The sequence below is a fragment of the Cheilinus undulatus genome, linkage group 5, assembly GCF_018320785.1.
Source record: "Cheilinus undulatus linkage group 5, ASM1832078v1, whole genome shotgun sequence".
In the NCBI taxonomy this organism is placed as follows: domain Eukaryota; kingdom Metazoa; phylum Chordata; class Actinopteri; order Labriformes; family Labridae; genus Cheilinus; species Cheilinus undulatus.
In genome coordinates, this window is record NC_054869.1 from 27,357,141 (window position 1) to 27,383,155 (window position 26,015).

The window sequence follows — 26,015 nt, forward strand, 5'->3', positions numbered from 1 at the left end:
GAAAAAAGTTTAGGTGTTCTGAAACTTTTGCCCTCAACAGACTGACGTCTGAAGTCTGCAGTCTGCACTACCAACATGTTAGCGTGTGTTTCAGAGTAGGTCTGTGTGTGAGCATCGGTGTTGTGTGTCATTGTCATGCAGCATGAAAGAAGATAAGGATGAGAGGAGAGCAGCCGTAGGTGCTGTGCTGCGTAAAAGACTGTCAAACGTAAGGGGAGGACAAGGGAAAAGAGTGACGGGGGACAAGAGATCATGATGGAAAAATTAAAAACTGAAGATTGTGCACCAGTCCCAAATCATGAGTCTGAGTCGAGTCGCGAGTCTTTTGCACACGAGTCCAAGTCAAGTCTCAAGTCACTGATGTGTGCAACTTGAGTGGAACTCGAGTCCCCATCTCTGCTGTGATCTTATAGGTCTTTAAATGCTACAGTCTAAAGGCTGCAGTCCCTCAAATGGTACATAACCTATGAAATAAATACACATGAATGAGAGTTTAATGTCGACGTGGCTGTGCCATTTAAAGGTTTAGTATTTCAGAGGAGTCATCATAGTTACACCTGTTGTGAGGCTGTAGGAGGAAAATGGTTTAATCTTCAAAAATAGAGTGATCAGAAAGTGAGAATTTTATTAAATCATCAAATCTTTTATATTAGGGTCTTGAAGTTATTTTTGATGTGTTCAAGGAGGCCACAAGAAGCAGAGTAGAGATTTGCTATGATTTCATATGAAAACTGAACCACTAAGACACATTCAACACATGTTTTGCTACATTTCATGTGAAGGCATTGTATTTTTGTTTACAACTGTCATGATGGTCTTTAATTGTGGATGAGTTTTACATTAGTAAGCCCTAATCACAATGAAAGCAGGGTGATGGAAGTTACTTAGGCACTTGTGCACATTTACTTTAAGTATATCAGAGCTCACCAGTGTAACCAAAGCTCCCAACTGTGTTCCACTTAGCATCTACACTGGAGAAAACAGGCGTGAAGTGATTTAGGTGGTTTAGGAATCAGAAAGAGTTGTATTATTCTTCCCTGTGCTGGTTAACCAGAATGTCCAGGGGTTTCAGTGGCTCTACAATAAACACTTGAGTACTCTGTCTGTAAAGTTCTGCTGATTGTCAGGAAAGTGATTGAAATGTTCATCGGAAAGGTCAAAGATTTTATGTCACTTAATATCATTGTAGTATTACAAGCAATCTATTGATCTGTGAAACTTTCAAAAGTTTCTAAGCCCTACATGTCTTTCAGATCAGTTATAAGTCAGGGAATAATAGTAGACGTGTGTTAGTGTCCATTTATTTTGTGTCTGTTTTCATATGTGCTTGCCTGAAGATTTCTGGAATATTTAAGGATACCCTGACCTGTTCACACATGCGCCTAACAGCAGGAAACTTATACCATTTTTAGGTTCTCAAGGGCTGGATATAATATAAAAAGGGACAATAAAGAAATGGCAACACAGCAACTCAGTTGAAGTTATAAAGACAGTTTTAGCCTTTATATCATAGCTGCCTGTGCACATTATGTGCAGTCAATAGCAATTAAAGTGACACGTATTAATGTGAAGTGACATGGTATTTTTATTATTACCCAGTTATATTCCCAGCAAAGTATGACATGAACATGGGATAGTGAAAAATAGTCCAATAAGAATGGGAGGTTAAACGTACAGTCTCGAGGAACAAGATTTACAGATTAAATAAGATATGGTATATACAGATCATATCACTCATGAATATTTAGTGAATAAGAGAAAGATCATTTTATTTTACTCTGTTGTAACATGTCAGTTCTGGTTTGTGTTCTAGTGAAGTATTATTCAAACTGGAGTCCTGATCCTTAAGGTGGGCACTAGGGGGCCCTAGAGGGCTTCAGATATTTTGAAGGACGAAGTAAAAGTCAACCAGAACACACCAAATGACATGCAAGGAATGATTAGACAAATATGTTTACTGTTTCAGATGGTGATTATTAAAACAGAAATATTAAAAGACTATAAGAAATTACAATCAATAGCCTGGATACATAATATTGTAAATTGCTATAAAATGAAAAACAATGGGACTCCATGTGATACATTTTGTTTTCCCATGTTTCCCCCTGATTATGAGTAAATTGATCATTTTCTCAAGATCTCACTTTTCCTCACGGTCATTCTAATAATGTTAGTTATTGTTGAAGAAAACGGTTTAATTCAGAATAAGTTTAGAAATTAAGGAAACAACTGGGAATTTCAGGGAAACAAAGTGGAATAAAAGGTTTGGATGTAATCCACTAAGGGATTCCCTTGGAAACATATGCACGAGGGGGATCCCAGACAGACTCTAAGAGTCCTTTGCATGATGAATTTTGGGAACCCCTGTTGTAGAGTTGTCAAGAAATTATCACATTATTTAAGGAAACAGCTTTTTATCCCAAGATAATTAGATTTTTAAAAAAGTTCTGAGACAACAACCAAAATTTGAATATTACCACAGCAAACTGAGTAACACTAAATCTATAGATGTTTCTTTCATACATCATGGACTTTTTGCCATTTTTTTTTAGGTACATTATAAATGACCAACTGCAACCTTTTTGGGCCCTGACCCACCTGTTGAAAACCACTGCTCCAGAACATTTACCCCCCCCCCCCTCCCCCCCCCAAAACAAGTGAGGACATACCAGCGAATAAAGGATAATCAAATCTGCATCTCAAAAAATTGTTGAAATATTTTAGCTGCTCAGAACAGTACATTCTTGCCTTAAATTTAGGGGCAATCTGTGCTAATATCTAACTTTTTTTGGCAAGACTTCCATTGCAGGCTGAATTTTTGTTCTCTGTCTGAAAAGGAAAACATGTCGCTCCTTCAGGACAAGTCATACAAAGCCATTCAAGAGATCAGTCTGTTTTCTTAGAAATATTTAAAATTCTGACAGTACATAATATAAAATTTAATACGGTTTTCATGTCTTCTCATCCCTAGGCTTAATATGATTTGTTTTTTCTCTCTGGAGAGTTGTAAGTTGAAATGTAGGAAAGAAAGAGTTCATCACTAAATAACACACTAATAACATTTACTTTCAGTCATCTCTCACCGTGTTTGTCTTTCTGTTTCTCAGGGGAAGTTGGTGAAGTACTTCAGCCGCCAGCTGTCCTGTAAGTGCAAAGTGGCCTTAGAGGAGCGCAGTGCCGAGCTGGAGGACTTTCCTCGCCTTGGACACTGGTTCCGCATCGTCAACCTGAGGAAGGAGGTCACACAGGTAACAGGTTCACCCACTACCTCATCAAAAGATTAATCTTGCTTACCACATTTACAAAGCTGAGATGAAAGGTAAAAGTGGTGGATGAAGTAATTCTTTCAAACATGAGTTTTCCTGATGCTTTTGAATCAAGCAGATGATGTTTAAATTAAAACACACATTTGTATTACAATAGTTGACTTACCAGTGTGACTAAATTTTAATGATAAAAAATCTACTGCTTCTTAAATATGAATTTATTCTCAGTAACTAAGGGTTGTGTGCAGAGAACAAGACTGACACTGCAGTATTTTCTGACAACTACTAGATGAGTAATTAATCAGTCTTTTGAAAAAAAAGGAAGGCAAATTCATTCATAGTGTGTCATTCATACATATAACAACTCAAGGGGCTTTACACCTCTAACACAACAGAATAACAAACATCATTAAGCAAAAATAGGACAAAAAAAACTAAATTTGTTAACATATTAATCCAACAATCATCCATTTAGTACCTTTAAATTGTTGAATTCAAAAAACACTCATAATTAGGCCTAAGTGTTTTCCTAAGTTTGAGTGCAACATGTGTAATATAAGGAATGCCTTTATCTCAACTTACCATTTAATCACTCCTTTTAGTCACAGACCATGTAGGTTATATTCAACTAACCTCTTAGTGAGCTTTGAATTCTTTAAATTTGATATTTTACAAGGCCTTGAACCCTGAACATTGTCCAACATAACCAATGGACTCTTCAACAATGGGGTAATTCTTGGTCGGTCATGAAAAAAACATTGTATTTATACTCATAGACCATCTACTGATCTATTTATTCTGTCATAAAAGCATCTGTTTTGTTATTTTATCCCATCATTTATTCAGATTTTATACTATTTTAACCAGTTACACATTCCTCCTCGGAAATGATGCTTGATTCGCTGATGTGTCCAACATGAGTGTGCTGAGTCTGTAATTTGGTTTCAGTTAGGTATTTATTCACTCAGGTCAGTTGTTTTTCTTCCTTTACTTGATCTACAATTTATATTTTCATTATTATTATTGCTCTTTGTCTATCAGCTTTTTAAGCAGAAGCTCTTTTGTAGAGAAACACAAATGTCAATCAAGAATTTCCCCAGGAAGTTGAAATGCTCCCAAAAGTTGAAAGATATTACAGCATGGTCTATCCTAAGACCTTTCTTTTGTAATCTCTGCTGTTCTTTTGAAAGCACAATATAAACACCAAGGAAAGCTAAATGGTTGGGTAGGCAGTATCAGTGTTGCTGATACTGGGTCTGTTGAAGGTGGCATGGTTGTGCTGTATGTAAAAATCGGTAAAATAAAGAACAGCAGTACTTACAGTGTGCAAACACGCGCTAATGAGATCAGTCCGAACTGTTCATGGTATACAGTGCAGGATAAAAATGCTACTTCAAGTGCAGGGAGTAGTTTTTACTCATGTGTGTTGCAGACACAGTCCAAGTACCACGGGTTATGTAAAAGAAGAAGGTTATTACTGTCACAGCAGATTTAAAAAAGTAAATAAAACATTCTAGCTGATTCCAGCGACTCCTAACACCTGGACCTGGCCAGGATAATGACAAAATGCTACAAAAAAGGGTACAATGACATGTATATGCGCCACATGTGTACAAAAAAATTAAAAATGGCCCATAAAGACAAAACAATCTACACAAATACATATAGCAGTTATAGTATATAAAACAGGCTGGTGCAATGCATACATACAGTTGCAAGAAAAGTATGTGAACCCTTTGGGATTTCTTAGATTTCTGCATAAATTGGTTATAAATTGTGTTCTGATCTTCTTCTAAGTCACAACAATAGACACACACAGCCTGCTTAATCTAATACCACACAAAAAATATGTTTTCATGTTTTCATTGATCAAAACATGTAAATATTTACAGTGCAGGGTGGAAAAAGTATGTGAACCCCTAGGCTAATGACTTCTCCAAGAGCTAATTGGAGCCAGGAGTCAGCCAACCTGGAGTCCAATCAATGTGATGAGATTGGATGTGTTGGTTAAAGCTGCCCTGCCCCATAAAAAACACATACCAGTTTTGAGTTTGCTGTTCTCAAGAAGCACTGCCTGATGTGAACCATGCCTGGCACAAAAGAGCTCTCAGAAGACCTATGATCAAGAATTGTTGACTTGCATGAAACTGGAAAGGATGAGAAAAGTATCTCTAAAAACCTTAATGTTCATGTGTCCACGGTAAGACAGACTATCTACAAATGGAGAAAGTTCAGCACTGTTGCTACTCTCCCCAGGCATGGTCATCCTGTAAAGATGACTGCAAGAGCACAGCGCAGAATGCTCAGTGAGGTGAAGAAGACTCCTAGAGTGTCAGCTAAACACTTACAGAAATCTCTGGCACATGCTAACATTTATGTTGACAAATCTACAATAAGTAAAACATTAAACAAGAATGGAGTTCATGGGAGGACACCCCGGAGGAAGCCACTGCTGTCCAAAAAAAAAAAAACATTTCTGCACATTTGAAGTTTGCAAGAGCACCTGGATGTTCCACAGAAATACTGGCAAAATATTCTGTGGACAGATGAAACCAAAATTGAGTTGTATGGGAGGAACACACAACGCTATGTGTGGAGAAAAAAAGGCACAGCACACCAACATCAAAACCTCATCCCAACTGTGAAATATGGTGGAGGGGCCATCATGGTTTGGGGCTGCTTTGCTGCCTCAGGGCCTGGACGGATTGCTATCACTGATGGAAAAATGAATTCCCAAGTTTATCAAGACATTTTACAGGAAAACTTAAGACCATCTGTCTGCCAACTGAAGCTCAACAGAGGATGGGTGATGCAACAGGACAACAACCCAAAGCATAGAAGTAAATCAACAACAGAATGGCTTCAACAGAAGACAGAAGAAAACACGCCTTCTGGAGTGGCCCGGTCAGAGTCCTGACCCCAACCTGACTGAGATGCTGTGGCATGACCTCAAGAGAGCGATTCACACCAGACATCCCAATAATATTGCTGAACTGAAACAGTTTTGTAAAGAGGAATGGTCCAAAATTCCTCCTGACTGTTGTGCAGGTCTGATCTGTAACTACAGGAAACGTTTGGTTGAGGTTATTGTTGCCAAAAGAGGGTCAACCAGTCAATAGCCTAGGGGTTCACATACTTTTTCCACCCTGCACTGTGAATGTTTACATGTTTTGTTCAATAAAAACATGAAAACATATTTTTTTTGTGTGATATTAGTTTAAGCAGACTGTTTGTCTATTGTTGTGACTTAGATGAAGATCAAAACACATTTTATGAGCAATTTATGCAGAAATCCAAGAAATCCCAAAGGTTTCACATAATTTTTCTTGCAACTTTACATCAATCAATCAATCTTTATTTATATAGCACTTTTCATACAATGCAATGTAGCACAAAGTGCTTTACACACAACATAAAAATAAAAGAAAATACCCCCCCCACCCACCCACCCTCTTCCCCACTCAGTAGTCCATACCTTGGCAAATGTGTCATATATAATGGATTCCTTACACACAGGAACGTGTGCACAGAGGAAACGCTATCGTAAAGTCCCGAATGAGGAAACACTGGAGGTTAGGTTAAAATTTTAAAACAAAATTATGGTAAATGAAATAAAAACAGAATAAGAGGACACTAAAATAAGAATAAGAACAATAAAATATAGATCAATAAAACTGTATAAAGGATAAACTACTAAAAAGCAGTCCTAAAAGTTAAAATATGAGATAAAGCCTAAAAGAGACAACACTAAAATGATAAACTTAAATTTTACTTAAAAGCTAGGCTAAAAAGGTAGGTCTTGAGTTTTGCTTTTAAAAACAATAACATTAGGTGCAGCCCTCATGTCTTCAGGTAGGCTGTTCCACAGATGGGGCCGTAGTAATAAAAAGATACCTCACCTTAAGTTTTAGTTCTGGTTTTGGGTACTGTTAATAGAGAACTTCCTAAAGACCTGAGGGCTCTACTGGGCTCGTAGGGTATAAGCTAATCTGATAAATAAGAAGGGGCCAGACCATTAAGACCTTTAAAAACCAATAAAAGAATCTTAAAATCTATTCTAAAAGAGACGGGTAGCCAATGCAGAGACCTTAAATCGGTTTTAATGTGATCTCTCTTTCTGGTCCTTATCAGCATTCTTGCAGCTGAGTTCTGGAGGGGCTGAAGATATGAGATATTCTTTTTTGGGAGACCAGAAAGGAGAGCATTACAGTAATCAGTTCTACAGGTAATAAAAGCATGGATTAATGTCTCTGCATTGGCTTGAGAGAGAAACGGTCGCACTCTGGCTATATTCTTTAAATGATAAAATGCTTTCTTGGTAATATCGCGAATATGTGGTTCAAAACTAAGATCTGAATTAAATAAAACACCTACATTTTAAGCCAGCTGACACGGATTAAAAGATAGTGCTTTGATTTTGCTGGCCAGTTTCTCTCTCTTATCCCCTGCACCAATGACTAAAACCTGAGTTTTGTCCTGGTTGAGCTGTAAAAAGTTCTCTGCCATCCATGATTTAATATCTAAAACACAGTTTAAAAAGGGCATCAAGTGGCTCTGTGTCATCAGGAGACACGGCAACATAAAGCTGAGTGTCTGCAGCATAGCTGTGGAAGGTGTTGCCGTGCCTCCTGATAACATTTCCTAGAGGTAACACAAGGTTAAAAAGAGTAGGGCCTAAAACTGAACCTTGGGGAACACCACACTTCATGTCATAAAATTTGGATGAGTGATCCCCAAGATTCACATAAAACTTTCTGTCAGTAAGAGAAGATTTAAACCAGTTAAAAACAGTGCCAGAGATGCCAATAAAATTACGGAGTCTGTTTAAAAGAATGTCATGGTCAACTGTATCAAATGCTGCACTCGGGTCCAACGAAACCAGCACAGATGGTATTTTATTATCCATGTTGGACCTGAGGTCATTAGCAATTTTAACTAAAGTTGTCTCCATACTATGTTTTTTCTAAAACCAGATTGATAAATTCATAAATATTTCTGTAATTGATAAAACCATTTAACTGGTTTAAAACAATCTGGTCTAAAATTTTACTTAAAAACAGCAAATTGGATACAGGTCTAAAATTATCAGCTACTGCTGTGTCCAGATTGTTTTTCTTCAGAGGGGGTTTAATAACAGAAGTTTTAAAAGCAGAGGGGAATACACCTGTCTGAAGAGAATAATTTAAAATGCTAAGAATGTCATGTTTAAAAAAGTCATAAGAGTTTTTAAAAAGGGATGCTGGGACGGGGTCTAAAAGGCAGGCAGTTGGCTGGAGTTGTTTAAAAACTTTATCAAGCATCTCAGCATCAACCAGGACAGAACTCTCCAGTGTTTCCTCAATTAAAAGCATAGACTCTGATGAGCTAAAAATAAAAGGCTGAGAAAGTAAAAAAGTTTGATCTGATAAAATCTGTTAAACTGCTGAAGTGGACTGCAGTCTTCACATGACAAATCTGGGTTGTAAAATTGGTTAAAAACAGGGTTGATTAAACGGTCTATGGTTGTAAAAAGAGTTTTTGGGTTATCTTGGTTGTCATGAATTAGTTTAGAAAAATGTTCCCTTCTGGTTTGTTTAACTGCTTTGTGGTACATGTTCAATTGTGCACGGAATATTTCGTAATTAACTTGCAGCTTGTTTTTTTTTTTGCCACCTCCGTTCTGCTTTTCTGCAGTTTCTTTTCAGATTGATGATATTATTGTTTCTCCATGGAGGCTTTGGGTTTGATGAGACATTTTTAATTTTTATTGGTGCCACAGTGTCCAGAGCTGACCTAAGTTTACTGTTAAAATTGTTCACAATAAGATCACAAGAGGACGGTAAAACATTTGGGGGGATATCAGTTAAAATGTCAATAAAATCTGCAGACACTTCAGCAGTAAGATAGCGCTTCCTGACAGTACGCACTGGTATTTCCTGCTGCTTAAAACCATTCACATTAAAAAAGACACAAAAATGGTCAGACAAGCCCACGTCCACAACAGAGGTCACAGATGCTGACAGGCCATAAGTAATAACTAGATCTATAATGTGACCTCTGTTGTAGGTGGGCAGTGTTACATGTTGATTAAAATTCATACAGTTAAGAAGGTTAAAAAATTTCAAGCTAAAAGAGTCTGTTTGATTGTCCATATGAAGATTAAAATCACCTAAAATAATAACTCTGTCATATTTGGAGTGGATAAAAGAGAGCAGTTCTGAAAATTCTGTCATAAAGGAGGCGCAACGTTTAGGTGGTCTGTAGATTGTTAAACATAGAATAAGAGGACTGCTAAAAACAAAGGAATGATGCTCAAAAGATGTGTATTCATTAAATCAAATTTCTTTAAAACCATCTTGTGCTAAAAGTAATGTGGCTGCCCCCCACCTCTTTTTCCTTGTCCAAAAGAATAAGAAAAATTGTAATTAGGGGGAGAGGCTTCAATAAGGGTTATAGGTGCATCAGTGCTGAGCCAGGTTTCAGTTAAAAACATAAAATCAATACTATTATCTAAAATCAAGTCGTTAATAAGAAAAGACTTGTTTAAAAGAGATCTAACATTTAAAAGTGACATATTCCGTGTAGTTAGTGATGGTTGGGGGGAATGAGCCAGGGGTTACATGAGAGTATGGGTTTAAGATTATGCAGATTTGCGCCTGAGGAGGGTTTTAAATGGTGGTAGTTGGTGTGCTCTCTAGGGGTAATAATGACAGAAATAGGTGATTGTTTAGGAGAGTCAGAGGGTCCATGTCCAGTAGACTGTATGTTATTACTAAAAGAGGAACTAAAATTATGGGGACTGGGGGGACATCAATCTCTGACACCCCGGTGTGGGCCCGTGGCAGTGAGAGGGGGCTGACGAGCGGGCATGTTGGATGCCGTAAACTAGGTTGGAAGGCAGCAGAAACCCGTCAGCCCCGAAGAGATGCCTCTCTGCCAGAGGGAGTCAAAGTTATTAATGAAGCCTATGTTATGGGAGCCACAAGCAGAGGCGAGCCAGGTTTTAAGGCTTAGCAGCCTGCTGAAACGCCCCACACCTTGGTCGCAGGTGGGGGTGGGGCCATAAAATAAAAACACTTAAGTGGGACTGTTTGAGTGTGTTAAAAAGGTGGAGAAACTGCTGTTTAGGAATGTTGTTTGTACCTGCATAGATGATGAGCCTGTTGACCTCAGGATGGGATTTTATGATGTCAGGGATTTTCTCAGCTATATCCATAACGGTGGCTCTATCGAATGAGAGCGTGGCCGCCCCCCTCATGTGCACGTGCCTCACGATGGAATCCCGAAGGATGAGGGTAGATGGAGGAGCCGTCTGGTGGATAGGAAGTGAGCATGTGGTCGTTTCCCCAGTGACGCCTGTTTTTTAAGGATTTTGAGGGACTTTTACTCCTTAACCAATGGCGCTGCAACGTGCGGGGGGAGTTGGAGACAACTGGGAGCAGTGGAAATTCTTGTTCGTCCCGTTTGTTGTACCTGTTGTCCAGGCTAGGAGAGGCGGTCTCAGCAGGTGAACACAGTGAGGAGGACGATCCTTCCCGTGCAGGCTCCGGGTGAGAGAGCCCACCAGAGCGTCTGTTGACGGCTTCCATCAGCAGCCTGCGGCGCTGGGAGGAGGTGAACCTTTCCCGTTGTTTGCTCCGCTGTCCTTCAGCCTACCGGACCGCCCTCCGATCGGGCACAGGGTGTCCAACGGCGGGTGCAGGGGAGACAACAGCGGTGGCCGCAGGTAGCGGTGAGACCAACAGGGACGGAGAGCAGGCAGCAGCAGTGGGTAGAGAGGGGGCCGAAGCAGCCGCTGCAGCTGCTGCCGAGGAGGTGGAAACAGCATCGGAGGCAGGTGGAGCAGAGCAGAGGCGGTGGCAGCGGCAGCACCGGCCGCATCTGACCTGCAATGTGCAGACCCAGAAAGGGAGCCCGCAGCGGCAGTGTTTAGTTCAGTAGCCTCTTGGACTCGGATGCCCCCATGTCGATGTAGCTTGACAGCATAGAGTCCTTCCTCTGCAGCTCCTCTGAAAGCCTCTGGATATCCTCTCTAAGGTTAGTAACCTCTCTTTCAGTGTGAGAGAGTATTAAACAGCCCTCGCAGTGAACGTTCTTCATGTCTCAGGTATGGGTTAACCACCAGACTGCCTGTTGCTAATATAAACAACAACAGGGCTGCAGGCATTAAACCCGCTCAGTGTTCAAAGTGCAATGAAAACAAAATTTAAAGCGACACTATTGGAGCTAGGACTTAACGTTTCGGCGTCTATAGCTATTAATAACTGAGACAAGGTGCAACTAAAAACTGTACAAAAGAATTTTTAAACTGGCGCATCTGTACACTGCAAAAGTCAGCATCTGAGTCATTTCCATGTGTCATTATATATATGTAAGCATTACATATATGACATATAAGAAATCTCTTCTTAGATTTGTTTTACGTGGCAGTGTGGAGAATTATTACCTCCGCCAAGAAGGTTATGTAATCGGGTGGGTTTGTTCGTTGGTTTGCTTGTTAGTTTGTTAGCAACATAACTCAAAAAGTTGTGGACGGATTTTGATGACATTTTTCAGGAAATGTCGTAAGGCATAAGGAAGAACTGATTAGATTTTGGGAGTGATCCGGATCACAGTCTGGATCCAGGAATTTTTTGAAGGATTCTGTACTATTGGGAGATAGGGCTAATGGCGGAGGTCTGCGCTGTTACCACTTTACACCAGGGGATGGCGGACATGAGTAACTTTAATCCCAGCAGCAGTTTTTGGGTGTGTTTCTATCCAAAGTTTGGGTGTTTATAGAGTTTGAAAGATGCATGCACGATCGAGGAGACGAGTCAGAGCGTAACAGAGAGAAAGACAGCGAATTGTAGTGAGAATACTGACAATGCTGGGAGGAATAGAGGAATATTCATCCTCTGCCATGACTTTCAGTCGTCCAGTGAGACCATGGGTGCATGTGTTGGCCCCTGTAGCGAAGCCAATGCTTTGCCTCACTGTGTTTCCATCCCCCTCGGGGGGGGGGGGGGGGCAATCAGTGAATGCCATGGTGGGGAACACATGGGGACAGATCCAGTAATTTTTTAAGGATTCTTCACTATCGGGACATAGGGCTAATGACAGAAGTCTGCGCTCTCCAAGTGCTTTCTTAGTTTTTTCATAAAATGGGCTTTTGTTTGCAAGATCAAATATAATTGGGTACTTTATGGTGTTTCCTTTTGTTACTGTTTACCTAAAATGACACATTACAGTCAGTCATGGTGACAGCTTGTTTGTTTCAGCTTATCATCACCTGCTCTGACTATTCATTTTAGTAATTTAAAGAAACAGTTTAAATTACATTAAAACAATCAGAAAGGGTCATTTTTTAATGTAATTTAAACTGCCTCTTTAAGTGCATCAACTGTAAAAGACAGGCTTTTCATGTATTTATAATAAATAGTCTTACTGTTGATTGTGCCTATGTTTGTGTATGTAATTTACACCATGCTGTTTTCACTTATGTGCATTCTGCAGGAGATGAGTCCGGGTGAGGTGACCCTGGAGGGTTTGCTAGAGATGAGTGAGGAGCAGGTGTGTGAGCTGCTGCAAAAGTTCGGTGCCAACGAAGAGGAGTGTGCTCGACTCAATGCCTCCCTCTCCTGCCTAAGAAAGGCCCACCAGCTAGGTAAGGCTCCTCCTAAAGCATGCATTATACACAATCAGACGTCTCTGAACATCACCTCTAAAAACCTGAAAGAAAATAGTACACTAGAGGCATCACTCTTCATAGCTAGTGTGTGTGAAGACTTCTTTTATGTTTTTTAAATATCTTTTTTCTCCTTTGAATTTGTAAACTTCAATAAAAACTTTAAAAGGTACCTCTTTTTACTGTTAGACCTTTAAGGTGAATTTCTCTGATGGATGATATTTAGTTTAACATACTGAATGTGATAACACATTCCAACCCAACATAAACATAGGCTTTATTCTGTGCCATTTTTATATGTAATTTAACTCTCTTTAAACACAATTTAATAATGCATACAATGAAAGCCATCAATGATGTAAAATGTCATAATTGCCACTAAATAACTCATGGTTTAATGTATTTGTCATTTTCCTCATGTATCTGCTAACATAACAAAGATGAGATGCTTTTCTTCAAGTCCTTAGCACTGCAACAAAAAACTATCATATATTTGAATATACATTACATTATATCCTTGTCCTCTTATCCTGAAGAGCAACTGATCCTGGTTACAAAGTTTTTGATACTTTTAACCCCATGTAGCACTCACCCTCCCCTTTTCTACACATATTTGAACATATTTTAAACAACCTCCTGTAGAATCAATGCACATAAAATCCCTCCACACAGTGGCACTGAAGATTTGTAAAGGAGTGTCACTAGATAATTCAACACCAGTCTGACAACTGAGCATCATGAGCAGCTGTTAGAGAAGAAATAGTTGCTGTATATATTTTTCAATAGTATTTTTGTATTACATTTTTGCTTTCTGTTTGTTTGTAATGATATACATGGCATACTACAGTTACATCTTTGAAATAACCAAGCATATGTGATCTTATTTATAATATTATTTCCCTTCAGTGAAGGAAAAATTGTAGTTTATTTCAGTAATTTGTTGACACAACAAATCTTAATGCCACTGCTACACAAAAACACCTCTTTATTTTCTGTATAAACAAGGTCATCTTAAATTAAAGCTCAATTACACAAATGCCTGTCCTCTGGAAGAGCTAAAATGAGGAGTTCTTCACTTAAAGCAGTCTACATTAATGAATGGATGAATGATGATGCTCATACACAACATACTTACTTACTACTGACTTACTTTCGTGAGCTGTAGGCTTTATCTAGCCTGTCCTCCTGGCTCTTCATGCTGTGTCCACATTGGTGTCAGACTTCCAGTAGGGGGCGCTGTCTCCTTCATGTGTTTTTTATTCATTTCTTCTCTCAGGTTCATCAACCTTTAATTTCAAATGACTTACTTTTTGAAAAGAAAAGGAAGATCCATCTGTTTCCTACTACAGTTGAAGTAGTACAACACCCTGTTCCAAAAAAGTTGGGACATTAAGTGAAATATTAATTAAAACAGAATACAACAATTTGCAAATTATTTTCTTAACAGTCAGCACAAGCTATACTACAAGCACAAGCACAAGATGTTTAATGTCCAAACTGATAAACTTTTTTTTTTTTTTTAAATATTCAAACATTCTGAATTAGGACTTTCCTTAAAAGTTGAGACGGTAGCATGCTTATCACTGTGTAACACCACCTTTTTGTCTAATAACACTCTACAAGCATCTGGATATTTTACATTTATTTTTTCAAATAATACGGCTGCCATGTAATATGTAATATTTTTCAAGTTCTTTATCTTATGCATTCTTAACAAACACAAAGAATAAATCATTCTACATTATAAAAAACACAATATTAGAGATATTAAACTAGGCCTAAGAAAAAAAATCTATTGTGATTATTCAGACTCATATTGCAAATTCAACATGAGTTGCTGCACTGAAAGGAATGATTGTTTTTGATTAATTCTAATTTTGATAAAGAAAAAAATGGAACAATTAGAAAAGTAAGATTTTTTAAACTATTACAAAGAAATGTACACTTGAATGTCTACATGATGAACAGAGCATATCATATCTGCATATTAAACAGGTGATTTTAAAAACATTTCAGGTCAAAGAAATATTGCACCTTTGTCAATTTGAAAATTTTAATGAAGACACACTGCATTTTAATCTAAATTTTGATTTATTGCTCAGCCTGTAATAGACTGTTAGATTTATATATTTTTTTCCTTTCATCCCTCCTCATTAGAATTTCAAATAAACTGTTTCATTTTCTTTAACCAGACATCAGACATCATCTTTGGTTTTCTTCTGATGTACGTATTGGACATAATATTGTTATGATGTTATTCTAGATTTTCACGTTGTCTCAGTTAAATTAAAAAAAATCTTTTTATTCACTGTTGAAGTATTATTATTATTATTATTATTATTATTATTATTATATTTAACCAGACAAAAGCCTCACTGAGGTTAAAAATCTCCTTTTCAAGAGTGTCCTGGCCATCACAGCCACAGTAAACAAGAGTTTCAGACAAACAAAGAGCAGTCATACACAACAAACATAAAACAAGTTTGTAGTATAAATGCATCAAGAGACACAAGATAACAATTTAAAGTGTAAGCATCTACCAGAATCGACCACATTGTTAATCAAAGCTTTTACAGACAGATGTGTCTGCTTCCAAGTCTTTCAACTTCCTCTCAAGAGTGTCCAATGAGATCAGTTCATTGAATTTCAACTCTTTTTATAAATCATTCCAAGCAAAAGGAGCAGCAATTAAAAATGCCTTTTTCTCAGTTCAGTTCTGACCTTTGGGACAGACAGCAGGTAAAGATCCTGAGAACTTCTTCTGGCTGATATATGTCAGAAGATGTAAAGGTAGCAGACCGAGAATAGCCTTGTAGATAAGAGTATGCCCATGTTTTAGTCTGCATGTAGACAAAGAAGACCATCCTACACATTCATACAATAAACAGTGATGAGTGAGAGCTTTATAGTTAGGGATGAACCTGAGAGCACCATGATACAACGTCCAGAGCATGTAGACTCTGAGACAAAACACGCATGTACAAAACACCACCGTAGTCCAACACTAGTGACAGCAACCAGTCTCTCTTTAGATTCAAAACAAAGGCTGAGTTTTTTCCTAAATAAAAACCCAGTTTCAGTTTTAGCCTTTTAACCAGATGTGAGGAGTAAAAGACAGATGTATCAATCAAAATACCAAGATATCTGTAACTCAAAACAAACTCAATTTGGGTACCCTGACAAGCTGAAATTGAAGGCAGGTTTTGGGGCTTAAATGTAGCATTTGAAAACAGTATGACCTTAGTTTTGTCAGCTTTCAACACAAGTTTTAAATCATAAAAATTCTGCTGAACAGTGTCAAAAGTTAGTTGTAGCTAAGCAAGAGCTTGGTCTGGGATTTGTGCTCAGCAGTACATGACAGTGTCGTCAGTGTAGATATAAAATTTTGCACAAATGACATTTTGATCAATATCATTTAAATACATAATAAAAAGAAGTGGCCCCAAAACTGACCCCTAAGGCACACCTGTGGTTACAGGGAGTGAGAGAGGAGTGCAGCCATCTGCATCAGCACATTGAGTTCTTCCAGTGAGATATTTGCTGAAGCAGTTAATCATTTGATCAGACAGACCTGATTTAAACAGCAATCATACATGGCTCAACAGAGGTGCATGGTCAGAATAAAAAGGTTCCTGCGCATGCTGAGGTTTTCTCTGGGTACTCTGGTTTTTACAGTCCAAAGACACGCTCATTAGGTTGTCTGGTGACTCTAAATTGCCTGAGGGCTTGAATGTGAGTCTGATTTGTTGTTATTTTCTGTGAATCATCCCTGTGATTAACAGACGACCTGTCCTGGGAGTACCCTGCCTATCACCTAATGACAGTTGGAATTGACTACAGCCCCGACAATCCAGAAGGGGATAAGTGCTTTAGATGATGAATGGATTCATAAAACACATTATAGTATTGATCTTTCCATAAAACTTAGCAGGGAAGTAAATTGTTGTTCTATAATTAATGGGTGTTATTATTTACTTTAACACAGTCCCTCAGCGTGGTTTCAGTTTCTGGCAAAGTCACGGGGTGTCGATTTAGCTCAGGGGGTTAAATTGTGAGCTCCATATATGGAGACTACAGTCCTTAACGCAGGACTCACGGGTAACTTGTGACCCTCTCCCTTAAATTAATACAACCAACTATCTGCAGTCTTGATGTTTGCCATCTTCACATATGCAATACGTTTTTTTATTGATTGATTTATTTTCTAAGATTTATTTTGGGGCTTTTTACCTTTATTAGAGAGAAAGAACAGTGGTGTCCTTTTCATCCCTGTTTCCAGAGCTGGAAACAGGGATGAGAGAGTGGGGAATGACAAGCTTGAAAGAGCCAAAGGCTGGACTTGAACATGGGCTGCCTAGGTACATGGGCTGTGACCTCACCTAGGCCATCTGCACCTCACAAGGGTTTATTTTATGAAAGTCTAGTTTGTGTTGTTTAAAGCCCTTGAATGTTCTCAGTTAGTTGTTTATTCAAACGTTAACACAAAATAACAGCATCAAAGTATAACTAGTTTGTTTTATTCCCATTTATCTCCTAAAACTGAAGTCAAATACAATCCCTCCACCAAACAACGGGCTTTAAATCTGTTGTGAATGTATTTTTCATGTTTACCCACCAGGTGGAGCAACAGACCACACTTTGCTTTCAGTCCTCAGATGAAAGCTCTTGCACTAATGCAAACATACCACAAGGGGGCAGTAGATCATCACTAAAACAGAGATGTGAGGTTTGGTAACGACCTTTTGTAAACCTGTTTGGTAATGTTTCTGTGTCTCCTCTAAAATGTACAGACACGTATATTCACATATGCATACCCACACAAACAAAACTTTAACAGATTCTTTAGCAGATGTTGTTTCAGATGGAGCACTGAAGATAAAGAAGAAAATCAACATGATGAGTGCTTTTCCTTCAGTCTGCTCTCAGCTTTGTTTAAACATTTTATTAGAGGTTTAAGATTGCCTTTTTAAATTTCTTTTTATGAAGGAGAAATCAGATGTTCAGACAAATAGATTTCGGCAGCGTTTGGTCTGTTTGTGATTCAGCAGGTGTTCAGCTGTCCTCTCAAATATTCACACCTCTCTTTCAGTCCCTGTGCTCATTTGTCAGACTGCTGGAGTCGCTCCTTTGTGCTTCTCTGGCTTCCTTCCCCTCTCTCTCTGTCTCAACGACTTGATTAGAGATGAAGGAGGATGTTGTCCACACAGACTTACAGACGGACAGATAGACATGCATCCTCTGGCAGTCTGTCAGGCAGTCCCGGTCGTCTTCGCCTCAGTCCAGCTGGGTTCAAACCAGTCAGGCTTCAGGCTTCTCCATAGGCCAGCTCTCTTTGTCATCACTGTCTCGCCTGCGATCACACTGCACCCAAAAATATCCCATATTTGTTTTTTTTCCCAGTCTTGCAGCTGGTTTAGTAGCTTTACAAGAGTCAGAATGAGTATGATATTCTCTGTTTGAATATTTACAACAAAGAAGCCAGTACATCCTTGACACTTACTACCTGATACTTTACAGAAAAAATATTCCCACCCTCAAATTATCTCATATAAAGTTGCTTCAACCAGCCTGCCCAACAATCTCTGTAATGCCATCTTCTAAAAATTTAGATTAAACAGTTTGTCGAGCTGCTAGTCTACTTTGTGAAGCTCCGAAACCCTAAACTGTCAGCCATAAAAGTGAAAATAATGCTAGAAGATACATATGTTCCAGCACTACATTATTCTGCCTACCATACTCTTTCTTACAGAAAGAACACTTCTTTCTGATAAATCATGAACAGCACTGACATTTTGTAATTGAAAAGCTAAAATAAAATAAGACAATGGTACAAAAACCCTCAAAATGTAACCAGAAATCATTTGATCATGATCTACTTAGCTTAATCCTGATCTAGTTTTTCTTCTGGCTTTACCAGTATAAATCAAACTGTAACTGATACTTGTTTTGATGCCCTGACAATGAAATTTAAGTCCTAAACACCCAATGTTGGGATTTTTAATGTTTTCAATAAAAAATGTCAGCAAACTTCTGCACACTGTCTAAACTGCATGAATAAATTAGTGATGATTTGGTACCCTCTGTCTCCAAAACCAAGGACAAACAGAGCCACTATTTGAAAACCTGAGCCAGACTGTGAGCTGTGAGTAGACATACATGGAGCAACCTGCATCTGTATCCATGGAATGATGTTCGAGGATGAATTCATCATTTTGATCTGACAAGACCAGTCTATGAATCCGTGTCCAGGAGGACAATAAGAGTCTGGGGTCAGTGACGTTAGAGCACTCGTTTCTTATAGTAATCGTTTACCCTTATTGAAAGACCCAAAACATAATTATATGTACCTATTAATTTAAATATCCAATAGTGAATAGATTCTAAAATTAAGTATTCAAGAAAATTTGGATAAATCACAAAATGAATTATGTTTGAAGGATTTCTGAGCAAGTGTTGAAGCACACAGAATATGAGTGGATTTAACACAACACCACGGGGGGGGGGGGGTTTCCAGGAAAGCTTAGAGCTGTTGCCAACACAGACAGAGCAAACTGTGAGCCTAAATCTTTGGATGTTGCTCTGGGGTTGGTTATTAAACAGAATCCATGTCCATTAAGAAAGGCCAGTAAGTGAAACTGTGTTCATTTGAATGCACAGAGAAGATTCCTTGTTGAGGATATTTTTATCTATGTTTTCCTTTAAGTTGTTATTTTTGCTTCAAGTATTTTTTGAGTGCTATTTCTGTAGGGATGCCAAAAGATGATAATTTAAAATCACAATTAATCTCAGGATTTCCGTAGTTAATCAGGATTAATCATTCCCTTTTTACTACATTCTAAAATTCCACTATTTAGCATTTAAAACTGTTTTTTGTGTCATTTTGGATTTTTCTACTGTCTGTCTACTAAAGGTAACTGGTTTACAGTTTTGATGCATACCTTCTTTTATAGGTAGAGTGACAATTTTAACACAAACTTAACCATGGAAAAAGGAACTTACTATGGACTGAAAAGGCAAATGTTTGATAACAGATGGTTCAGGTGATTTTTGACCTGTCCACTGAGTTGTTTGTGAAGTTTTTTTATACTAAAATGAGACATTAAGGTGCAGTGGTGGACTTATTTTACATGAGTGTGGCTGCAGGGAGATGCTAAAGCAAAAATAGTTCATACAATTAATCGCAATAGAAATAGTGCACTTACTGTGTATTGTAGTTAATTGTGTTTAATCTTGACAGCCCTAATTTCAGTATATTTTATTTCCACTGTTTTTTTTTTTGCTGTCTTTTAATGTTCTTAATGCTGTAGATGTTTATTTTTTAACAGTGTAAAGCACTTTAAATTATATTAAAAACTTGCCTTGCCTCTAGGCAAAAATAACAGGGAAGAAACATGTATGTAAAAAAGTACATTACTGAGATTTTTCTCAAAACACCATGCTTTAACCACATAATTTTTTTTTGTATTTTTTTTTTTTGTATTTTTTTTTTGTAATTTTTTTTTTTCTGTAATTAGTTATGCAGTACAAAAAGGCCAGTCTGCTTACTAAAATCACAAATATAATGTATAATTTTAAAATGTGGTATCAAAAAGTGTCATGACAACCTTACAGGCTTCTCTGCTGTTAAAGTGCTGATTCTATGATTTCATTTAATCCACCAAAATGCTTACTTTGATTATCCATGCAGACAAAAAAGACTTTTATGCATTTAAACCATGGTTTTACTCAATAAATGCATTTACAGTTTTCTACCAAATGTGTTCATAATACAAAGTGCTTAACAAATTTATTAGACCACCTGTCATATTTGTCTCAGAGTCCGTCCAGCAATATGAAGTGCTTTAATGTGGACTCTTTCATTTTCAGTGAGCTCTCCACGTTTTACCATTTTGAACAGGAATGAGGGATTTCAAACTGAATTCACCTTTTTATACCCAAATTTGAGCCGGCTCACTGGGCTTCTCTGAGAAGTCAGAAATGAATCAAGCATAACATTCAACCACTAAAACTCATTTTTCTGCTCAGGAATGCAAGTAAATAACTATAATTTGACATATTAATCAAGAAATAATAATGTGCTTTAATATTTTTCAGTTTTTTTGTAAATCAGTAAATTTTAAAATTCATAGATAATAATAATTATATTTTAGCATTAAAAATATAATTTGGGTTAAAGTGCTTCTACATTTTAGTGTATTAACCATTGCAGAGACATTAAAAATTGATTTTGGTAAATGCTGTTAATTTAGGGCAGCTGTGGCATAAACCTTACTTTGGGTGGTGGTCTAATAAATTTGTTAAGCACTGTATATATATATATATATATATATATATATATATATATATATATATATATATATATATATATATATATATATATTTTTTTTTTTTTTTACACATATATAGATAAAATGATCTTCAGCTTCTAGTTGAAAGGAAATACCATAGGAAAACTCTATCAAAAGCATTCAAGTTTAGCATTTTGGACTTGAACACTGTATGGCTTGAATTTTCTCAGATTAATATAGATTATTAACCGTATTTTTGGCATCATAGACCTGGAGTATAGATCTTGAATAACAGTTCTAAGTTGCAAGAATCAGAATCAGAATCATAACAGGGTTTAATGAGTGAGTCTGTTAAAATAGTGTGTTAACATTTTCATTTCTGTTATTTGTTCTGGTCATGGTAAAGTTTACACTTTTTCACAAAAAATAATTCAGAACTCCATCACATTTCGCTACCAGAAAGGAGCAGAGAGAAGAAAAAAAAATGTTAAAGTCAAAATCACTGAGAAACCAATACTACAGTAAGGTTCAGAGGAGATACAGACGCAATTTCAAAGACTTAATAGTAAAATAAGACAACAAAACAGCCCACTAGTTGCCAATTTTATGTCTGATACTTCTGTCTGTATACACTCTCTTGAACTGAAATAAGTTCGCTCAGCTCTCCAGATCACTCTGTAAAGAATTCCACAATTTGACACCAACCACAGAAATACACATCTGTTTAAAGTTTTCCATGCAAACTGGTGCTTGAAATTAAATTTCCTTCTGTCTCCTCATCTTCTGAGCTAAAAACAAACTGGTGCAGATTTTCTGGTAGTACTTTTACTTTTTGCTCTGAACATCCCCATAAGTATCGGCAGCTCTACCAGATCTTTAAATTTTATTAATCCTGTCTTTATATACAGATTGTTAGTGTGTTCTCACTAATCTGCTTTATGTTTAATTCTTAATGCTCTTTTCTGAAATATACATCATGGTTGGCAATAAAAGAGCAATACAGAACCCTCATTTTAATTTAGAAAACACAAAGATTTGTTGAGTATAGACTTGTCCTTAGACACCTTTGTTTTTGTAAGAGCTTTGTGAGCTTTCCATGTCAGTGTATCACCAACAGTCACACCTAAAAAACAAAATTCAGACATTCTTTCAATATTAACATATTTAGATTTTTCTTTTTGATCAGAAAATACCCTAATTATAGCTTTTTTAAAATCAAAGATAACTTATTTTTTATCAAACAACTTTTTCAATTCAGCCATTTCATTTGTCTTTACTTACTGCCACAGTTTTAAAATCTTCTCCGGAACTATAAAAAATTGTGTCATCTGCAAACAACACAGACTTCAGTAACCTTGAAATGTCACCTATATAATTAATATACAAATTAAAAAATTGAGGTCCTAATACTGTGCCTTGTGGGACTCCACATTCAATGTTCAGACACTCAGAAGTATAACCAGAATATTGCACATACTGCTGTCTTAACCAGTCCAAATCTACACCTCTCAAACCTTCTGTCTGTAATTTTTACCCCAGACAACAGAACCTCTACTTGTGAGAAACTAAAAAAAAAAGAGAGTGAAATTATCAAGAAATTTAAAACTATTTTAAGGGATTTAAAGGGGAACCATTAACATGTGGCCCTTGAAAATAAACATCTTTGAACCCACCACTGGCTCATGGTCTCCCACTGTGCTCATAGCACTTGTTGACCCAAGCTCCACACATTGTTCATGTGAAAGCAACCAAGAAAATCAAAGAGCATGAAATGTGGTTAAAAGCCCAGGAAAAGCATCTTATTAGATCAAGGCCTGACATTCGTCAGCCTCTTTTTCCCGTCTTCCAGCTTCTTATTATCACTCTCCTCCCTGCCTCTCTTCTTCTCCCACTGCCTCCAACAAACTCCTGTCCCCCAGTCCCCTCTCTCCCCCGCTCCCTCTGGCTTTCCAAAGGCAGGGTCTGGCCACACAGAGCCACTAATGGGCTCTCTAACAGGGGGGACTGGCTGGAGATGTGCGAATGCACCACGGCAACACCGCAACTATCTCCCCCCTACACACGTAAGCGTGGAGAGCTGAGAGGCTCTTTTCAGCCCGGAGAAACGGCAGTTTCTCATATTCTTCTCCGGATGGAGCTTAAAGAGGCAGAAATGTCATAGCTTCAAATCGAAGCATCGGCACATTTGCACATCAGTATGTGTGTGCGTTGTGTTAGTGCAAGCTAAGAGTGTCAGCATGTATATATTTGAGAGTGGAAGATGTGCTTTTGAAGGGTTACACATCCCCATGAGATCATTTGGCACTTTTAACACGGCTAAGCTTGAATCGGAGGATGTACTTACATCTCAAGTCGTTTTGAAGTGTTTTATTTTTTCTCTTTAAAATCTGGAGGTTGTTGCAAAAGTGCATATATATATATGTATATATATCTATATATATATTCAGCCGTTATGAATGAGAGTACAGAAAGGGATTTGCAGTTTTATGCCACATGTTTTCTCAAAGAAAATATGTTTATGACTCATCAGGAATTATGTTAAATCTGGCAGATACAGACAGTGGTGTACTTTGCAATCTTGGCAGTCGATACATCACAAAACAGGAGAAACACAGAGGACAGAAGAAGTGAATGTATGCTGATGTGTGGTGTAATAGTGGAGGAAGGAAACTAATGCAAGTTAATAGAATTTTTCACTACAGGCTCTTGGGATTGCAGGCCACGAGTTGCAATGAGGATGAGTCATACAATTTCGGAGGCAGCCATTCGGCCCTTTGTGCCCAATGTACACACATTATTCATCCCCCCTTTCTTGACAAATCCCCCCCCCCCCCCCACACACACACACACCTAAGCAAAATTCTCTTGAATATGAGTTCTTCTGTTGATCCAGCTAATTGTGTTGATCTTTGTTAAGCTCGACAGGTCTCCTTGGTAGCTTTGCCTCAGTAATCTTTGATAGCTAACAGGAATGTCCTCACACTCGGCCTTGAGACAACTCCACACGCATACAAACACCTAATTGGCTTCAAATGCCGTCAGCGAGAAAAAGAAAGAAAGGAAGAAGGCATAGGAGAGAGCGAGGCAGAGAAAATGGAAGAGAGGAGAATGGAGAAAAGGGAAAAAGAAAACCAAGGGGAAAATTAGGAAAAGAGGCATTGACTATTGATTGGAGGCGAAGATAGTCACACCGAAAGGAAAAGAGCAGATGCAAAAACAACCAGGAGCATTGACCGAACCCCTGTGAAACCCTCTTCCTGAACACCCCTGGGTGCTCCTTATCAGTTGTTAACTAATTGGCGAAGTCTTAACTTTGAGTCCTGCTGATTACACTGCAAGAACAACCACCAAGTTAAAAGACAAAGGATTTAAAAAGGAACACTGCATCTATTGAACGCAGCCACTGCCCTTTTCCTGTTTACAGATAGACCAGCCTCTGTCTCAGTGGCATTTCACTGCCATTTAGCCCAAAGAAACAACACATTTAGAGGTAATTAGTCTGATTATGAGGCCGTTATCTGCCTCTCTGCATGTTAAGATTGTTCCATTAATGGTGCTGGGGTGTGTTATTTGCATTAATCACAGCAGAGGTGAGCGTTGCTGCTTTGTTTGGATGGACAGCTGATGTGGAGATGCAGGGTCATTCAGGTGAAAGGAAAGGAGATTGATGATGATGTGGTATCAAAATTACATCCGGAGTTATGCATAAACACGAAGCTTTGCAAATACATGTGAGGGCTGATTGTTTCAGGAGGATTAGCTCAATTAAAGGTTTGCCATTTTGGGAAAACATTTGTTTCACTTTTCATTAAGAGAGGAAAGAATAGATTAATTACACTCTGATATTTGTTTTCTAAATCAATGGAGTCTTACATGCATGCACATTTTTCTCAGCAATGTTTTCACTGTTGGACATGGGGCTGAGCTCATTTGAAAATTGGAATTTAATCTTGGTTTAACAGCATATGACAAGCTTTTCAGTTTATTATCAATCTCACCAATAGAAAACCTTAAAGGAATACTTTGGTATTTTTCAAGTATGGTTGTATGAGGTCTTTGCAATAATAGTGCCATTAGCCTCCTCTAATTTCAGTGAGCGTTGTCCAAACAGGACGTGCTTGGGAAGATAGGCTACTGCATAGCAGACAGCTAAAAAATAATATTTTTAAAAATGTTTTCAAATTTTATTTTTTTACTAATTTTTGTAAAATACATGAAAAAATTAGTTAAATGTAACATAAAATAATAATCATTTGGTGAGATTTATGCTAATGTTAAAGAAATGTTAAATAAATCCTTAGAATATAAATCTGCACATGACTGTTCTTGAATTTGCACTGCTGTGACCTATGCTTCAACCACCTTCAGGTACAGTTGAAGGCTGAAAGTACTTTTCCTCTAGGGTGACCATGGATCCATTTTGGTGAAAACAAACCCTGAGACTGAGCATTGGTAGATTAGAAAACAGCTTTAGCATTAAATTTAACACTATTGCATTGCATTTTGTGCTTCAAATGATTAAAAGCCATAGTTTCTGACATGATCTTTTTTAGGAAGAGGAGTAAAAGAATAGCTCCCTGGCTTTTGGCTGAAACTAGAGAGGAGCTAAGTGGTCAATATGGGACCGCTGTGTGTTCCTTGTGACTTTTAAGTCAGTGATTGCTCTGTGACAGTGGAAGCTGGAGTCTTCCTGCCTTTTATCATACTCTTGCTCACTAGGCATTCAGGTTTTTAACCTTTAGATCAAACACAGCCATCACAGTTAAAATTCACCGTTACGCTATATGTTGTCAAGGATGACTGGTTGTGATGCCA

General features: G+C 37.8%; 1 protein-coding gene across 1 annotated transcript in view; it reads left to right on the top strand.

The window, feature by feature from the left end:
• The window catches only part of ksr2 (kinase suppressor of ras 2), a 180,262-nt gene that overhangs the window by 25,074 nt on the left and 129,173 nt on the right, over positions 1 to 26,015 (top strand). Inside the window, exons 2-3 of the mRNA XM_041786621.1 lie at positions 3,108 to 3,248; positions 12,741 to 12,891. Coding sequence (XP_041642555.1) covers positions 3,108 to 3,248; positions 12,741 to 12,891 — 292 coding nt within the window. The remainder of the gene's footprint in view (positions 1 to 3,107; positions 3,249 to 12,740; positions 12,892 to 26,015) is intronic.